Source organism: Bipolaris victoriae (assembly GCF_000527765.1).
Source record: "Bipolaris victoriae FI3 unplaced genomic scaffold scaffold_96, whole genome shotgun sequence".
Lineage (NCBI taxonomy): Eukaryota > Fungi > Ascomycota > Dothideomycetes > Pleosporales > Pleosporaceae > Bipolaris > Bipolaris victoriae.
In genome coordinates, this window is record NW_014575296.1 from 1 (window position 1) to 5985 (window position 5985).

General features: G+C 51.3%; 2 protein-coding genes across 2 annotated transcripts; one reads left to right on the top strand and one right to left on the bottom strand.

Moving 5' to 3' along the window:
* Nucleotides 1-1385: 1385 nt before the first annotated feature.
* COCVIDRAFT_108722 (hypothetical protein) lies at nt 1386-2214 on the bottom strand (the record flags this gene model as incomplete). The annotated part of the gene is made up of 5 exons (XM_014697508.1): nt 1386-1512; nt 1560-1617; nt 1668-1731; nt 1815-2030; nt 2164-2214. 5 exons carry the CDS (start codon nt 2212-2214, stop codon nt 1386-1388), a joined length of 516 nt encoding a protein of 171 aa, XP_014552994.1.
* Nucleotides 2215-3064: 850 nt separating this feature from the next.
* COCVIDRAFT_40879 (hypothetical protein) lies at nt 3065-5695 on the top strand (the record flags this gene model as incomplete). Its single annotated transcript, XM_014697509.1, has 4 exons — nt 3065-3681; nt 3730-4044; nt 4096-5438; nt 5499-5695. The coding sequence occupies 4 exons, from the start codon at nt 3065-3067 to the stop codon at nt 5693-5695; spliced, it is 2472 nt and encodes an 823-aa protein (XP_014552995.1).
* Nucleotides 5696-5985: the final 290 nt, after the last annotated feature.

A 5985-nucleotide genomic window follows, 5' to 3' on the forward strand; every position in this document is an offset into this window, starting at 1 on the left:
GTCGGTCTTGAAGAGTAGTTCGAGGCACGTTATAGATAGAAGCAGCACGTCTTTGGCTTTTAACACGTTTTAATTGGATATCAAAAAGAGCAATTTGAAGATCTGATTCAGAGTATAAAGTTTGAGAGTTACGTTGTTGAGTCATTACGTGTTATAGTGTTGACGTTAACGCGTCGGAGCAAAGTGGCCGACTCGCTTGGGTGGCCGACTCGCTTGTGAACCACGTTAAGTAATACAATAATCTTTAGCTCCTTAATAGTTCTCTATAGGTCTAGCCTATAACAATTATTACGGTATATAGTCTACTTATAGTATCCGTGCCATTCCCTGTCTTTCTTCTAGCCTAAATAAGGTAGGTATAACCTACCCTATAACAACAGGCACTGTTTAATTTATTATCCCACGTGCCATGATCATCGGGATTTTTCCGGCGCTATTGTATTCATCGAATCCACCGTATTCACCGTGTTTGAGTGCACGGATCACTTTTATCTAGCCGTCCTACGCGTTTACGGGAATAATCTCTCAGGGTCTATTCAATTATCCATTCTCTACCTCCGTCTTCTAGCTAGGATTAGTTAGCCGGCTCAGCAAGAGGTGCTACTGGCGTACATGCGTATATCTCGGTAGTCTAACCTTTTTAGCGCTCCTTTAAGTAGTAGGAGGGCTCAGGTGATGTTATCAATATCCTCAATCTAGCCTAGCACCACTAGACGGATAGAAAAGAATAACTCCGCGGGTCTTTTGCAGAAGCTACAGACATGATATAGAGTGCAAGAGAAGGTAGGGGTGGGTATGGCGACGAGGAAGTGCAGCGGGGTGGTTGTTAAGATGAATTTTGTTAGTAAAAGAAACGATTCACTAGCCGGACGTATCCAAGAAACATGCCAACTGATATTGTAGGGAAATTGTCAGTTGTACAATTAGAGATTTTTCAGAGCCTTAGGTTTCTAATCGTCAACCAACACTCCGAGAGAGGTCATTGGCTTCTCAGACATAGGTGACTTCAAAAATATACAGGGACAAATGTCATTGTTGCTTGCCTAGGGCAGGGCCCCTTCTAGTACATCAAATCGTTGCTCACAGGCAACCTTGTCAAACTCCTTTGCTACAGAAAACGATCTATTACCCAAGCCGTTGCTTCGTGGACAAGTAATCATAGGATGAAAGGATTCCAGTCTCTTTCTCCCTATGCTACTCCTTCTGTGAACATTGTCCGTACCCACATGTTCTCATTCATACTGCGATTCCAAGACGCGACGGCCCCAAGCCTCGAGAATTCCGGTCTGTCTAGCCCCCGCACAGCAGAGGGCGTTACCTGGACATCATCGTGCTTGCATTGACCTGTTCATACGACTGCCAGAGGTGGTGTGGCTACAGCAAATTTACGAGGCATGAGCCTTGCCGGCGGAGTCGACCTTGGCGCGGAGGTCGGCGGCAGTGGAGCCACTCTGCGAGAAGTAGCGGGAGAAGACGGGCTGGATGAAGGAACGGAAGACTAGCTGGGCACCACTGCGATGTGTTAGATGGCGTTCCAGTGTCTACTTGAGGTCACTTACGCAGTCTGGGGCAGGGCCATCCAGAGAACAAGGACAAACTTGAAGGTGTAGTAGAAGGCTGCTCAGAGTCAGTGGCGTGCCGCATTTGAGGCGATTTGGGATACTTACGGAACCAGTAGCTAGCACTGACGGCACTCTCAAAAACGGTCAGGAAAGCAAAGGTTACCCAGTACTGAATAGGCGCGTCAGCTGTCTGGATGCTATCACGTGTGTTGTGGGGGGAGCCGGTTTCAAATACCGTGGCGGGGTACATACTGTGAGCCACTGAGTGTCATCGACCTTGCTTGCGGAGAAGAGGGCGTCTAGGGAGTAGTAGCCTGGGATGATGAATCCGGCAACGTTGACAAGGAATTCTCCGGCAATGTTGAAGAAGATGAGGAAAAAGTAGAGTCCGGCAAGACCGAGCACCATGTAGACCTTGGGGACGGAGGTCTGCTTCTCAAAGTTGTTGAGGGCGGGGTATTTGGACAACTAGAACACCACATCATCAGCACGCGTTGCTTGGGATTTCGAGCCGCACAGCCTGTCGTCAAGGCCGGGCAGGAGAAAAAAGAGGGTGTATTTTGGCAATGTGTCATCCGACTGAAGCGAGCGGGGGGCTTACCTCCTTGTCGAGCTGTGACAGCTGGGCCTGGGCTCTATCCTGGACAGACATGGTGAAGGGTGGTTAGATGTCGAGTAGAATCTGTATAGGGAAATTTGTGGTGAGAGAGGTTAGGAATGTAAAGGACAGGATTGCTCAGTAGGAAGCAGGTTGGAAAGGTGTTCTTTGGAAAGGAAGAGTGGGAACGCGGAGCCGGGACGATTGTGGGATGGAGGCAAGTGGGCTCGTCATCGCTAAATACGTCACCGCCTTTCACAAGCCAGCCGAATGGCAGCAGTTTGACCCGCAGCAGATGCATCGAGCACAGTACGTGCGCGCAATGCTGCATCGAGGCCGGACGCGGTGTTTGCAATACAACGTGCATCCTTGGCCAAATGGCATTTCCCTACTGTTTCTGGGCGACGACATAATAGTGGTAGTAAGATTGCATAGTAGTGTGTTATGACGATGGTCATGTGATGCCGCTGGTCCATGCGCGCCGGCCAGTCCGTTGCCGCAGATGCGACCAAGTTCAGTCAAAAGCGTAAACATCGAAAAACCCCATCCCACAACAAACCCGTCCGAGGGGAACCGACAGCGCCGACGACGCTTTTTGGAGCTGGCCATTCTTTCTGGAGCATCTCCTTCGCGTCTTTGCCATCTTACCTGACGCATCCGCGTGTCGGCCAAGTCACAGGACCGACAACAAACAAGCCCAGTAGCATCGAAACACACACGTACAGCCCGTCCTACACGTCTACAACATTCATCTATAGCTTCGACGCGCCCATTATATATCTCTGTCGACTTATACCTAGCCTTGGGTGCCCGTCTGACCGTGTTGTCGCCCCCTTAACGCCGTTGCTGTCCCATTGTTTTGGTGTAAACAGAGAAACCATCAGCCACTACTGGCACCCATATCATGACCGATATCCGCCGGTCACGTTCAAATACATCAATGTCTACCCGGAGTAACCGCCCGCCCTCGCGCGCGTCGACGACAAGCGTCCATTCGTTTGAGCAATTCCAACAACCGCAGCAATCTCGGGCCGCCCAATTTCCTCAGCAGCCGCAGTACCACGCACCCTTCACGACGAGTGAAGCTTTGCAGCCTGCACTAATCCAAGCTGCCCAGCAGGTCAGCGCGCAGGACCACCTCATCAATATGAGCCTGGAAAGCGTCCAGCAGTACCTCGGTTACCCGGCCGACTCAACCACGAATCAGCCTCAACCAAATGGGCAGCCTGCGCAAACAGATCACCACGGCTACCACAACCCCCTCCCACAGCAATCGCAACTTTCGCAGCTTTCGCAACACTCGCAGCATTCACAGCAACACAGCTTCATGGCTCCGTCGGTGGACAACGAAGACAAGAAGAAGAGGGCCTCCACCTCGGGAGCGGCGACCAACGACAAGGAGTTGCGCCAGTTGCTGAACCAGAACGAGGGTCGTAATTTGAAGGACGTTGCGGCCGAGGTTATCCAGAATGATCGGACGTCCAAATCAGAGAAATCGAAGCAGCTGTTCGCCATGCTGTGGTGAGTGCCATGATGCCTTCGGGTTTCTCATATGCTAACAGTCTACAGGCTGCAGTCAGTTTGTCGCGTCGCAAAGACGTCTGTCCCACGCAACCGCGTCTACTCCAAGTACGCAGAACGCTGCGGCACCGATCGCGTCATTCCCCTCAACCCGGCCTCCTTCGGAAAGCTTGTTCGTGTCATCTTTCCCGGTATCCAAACTAGGCGTCTCGGTGTTCGTGGAGAGTCCAAGTACCACTATGTCGATCTGGAGCTTATCAACGATGGAGGCGATGGCGACGAGGCGCGCCGGCCTAGCACTGGTGCTGCTGCGCATCATGCTATGAAGCGTCAAACTTCTGGCACTCCCAGACTCAACCTCGAGTATGCGCCCCACTCGCATCCTTTCCAAGGACACGTACTAACGAAAACCAGCGCCATCCCACGTCTCCCTGCAGACAACTCACAGTTTCCTCCTCGAGAACCAAGGGCAGAGTCTCACAACACCTTTTATACTCCGACCTCATCACGCGGTGTGCTATTCACCGATATCTATTCGTCGCATTTCCAACCATCGCAGTCCCGCACAAAATCCTCATACGAACACGAGCTCAAGTTTCCCACGCCGGACATCCTTGAGGCCCCAGATGCGTTTGTCGTCGAATTGCCGGATATCAAGCCGTATCTGCCAGCCCGTACCGACCCTGACTCTGCTGACAACCTGGTCGCTATGTACCGCTCACATGTCGTCTCACTAGTGGACTCTGTACGATACTGCAAGGAGAAACAGTTTTTTCGCTTGTTTGGCACTTTCCACGGTACTTTGACTGTGCCAGTGCAGAAGTTGTTTGCAACACCAGAGCTAGCGCCATGGATTAGAGAGTGTGACTGGATGATGTATCAGAAGATGATTCGGAACGTCTCTCAGCTGACGCTCCAAGTAGCACCGCCGCCAGTTTTGAAGTTTCTTGACAATGTCGCGAAGACGCTGCATGCGCACATTGCTGCCAAGTTCATGTCCTTACCAGTCCATGTGCTTGAGGCAAAACTGGAACCCGCTACATTGTTCGCTCACCTACTACGACAGATGCTCCGCGTCAACTCAGCAGCACACGCAGCAGCCGTCATGCTTACAGCGGAGAGCCATCGGACTCATATGTACGCCGATTGGCTCCAGCACGTGAACATCAAGCGCATCATTGCGAACGAGTTGCCTGCTTCATGCGCGCACGAAGAAGTGTACAATATTCTTACGACCGAGATCCGGTCAATGTTGGGCCCGCTTCCACAAGAGATCCAGTTACCCTCTGGGACGATACATCGAGCAGCATACCCCGACCCACCCGCTGATCCATCTGAGTCGGTCATTGATCGCATCGCAGCATTCCTAACTCGACTACCTTCACGGTTCCCTGGCGCACACGCGCGGACTATTATGCATTGCATCAGCGCACTCGGTTCTGCAGCGCTAAGAGAAATCACAGTAGAGAACGGAATCAGTTTCCAAGGATGGTGGCTCACCAAGGTATTCGTAGATGAAATGGCACAATGGCTGGCATCTATAGGAGGTTTCTTGGGCCACTCACCGCCAGACTGGACGTCTTCGAATTACTCTCCTGTAATGGGTGACCCGCTCAACGCGGGCATGACCAACGGTGGCAGCGGCAGTAACAATGATAGCCGTTACAGTAGCCTTGAGGCCGACTTTGGCCCTGACCAGTCGTTCATGTCGACCACTAGCCATGTAACTATCCAGGATACCGGATCTAACCAGGAAGGTGAGTCTCTTCATTCACAACACGGGCTTACATGGTAGTTGACTAACGTAAGATCATCAGTCAATACTGGACGCTTTACTCAACAGTCATCACAGTATAACATGAGCTTTAGTTACGATTACAATTTGAACCCGTCACAACAAGAGTCGAACCACGACGACAGTGGTATAGGCCTTGGCCTAGGTGGTCAGGAGGACGGTATTGACGCCAAATTTGCGTCCCATCTCTCTTCTGCTCTCTCGCAGAGCGTCAGCTAGTCTGTTCATTATTCCTTTCAGTCTTCTTGATCCTTTTCGCTTATGCTTTCACGAAGTCTCTGAAAGTCACGACTCACGATATATCGTGCCTGTTCACGGCCTGTTATTCTTTCGTAATTACTATACTAGGGTCGAGATGATGCCTCACGGTCGGTGCTCACGAGGTTGCGGGGCTGGTGTTGTTGCCCTTGGGAGTTTGTTCGGGTTGCACTAACACGGCGTTTTTGGGATATACCGCCTTTATGGCTTGGATTGGGTGTCAGATACAGCACTTTGTTGTTCTTTGCAAA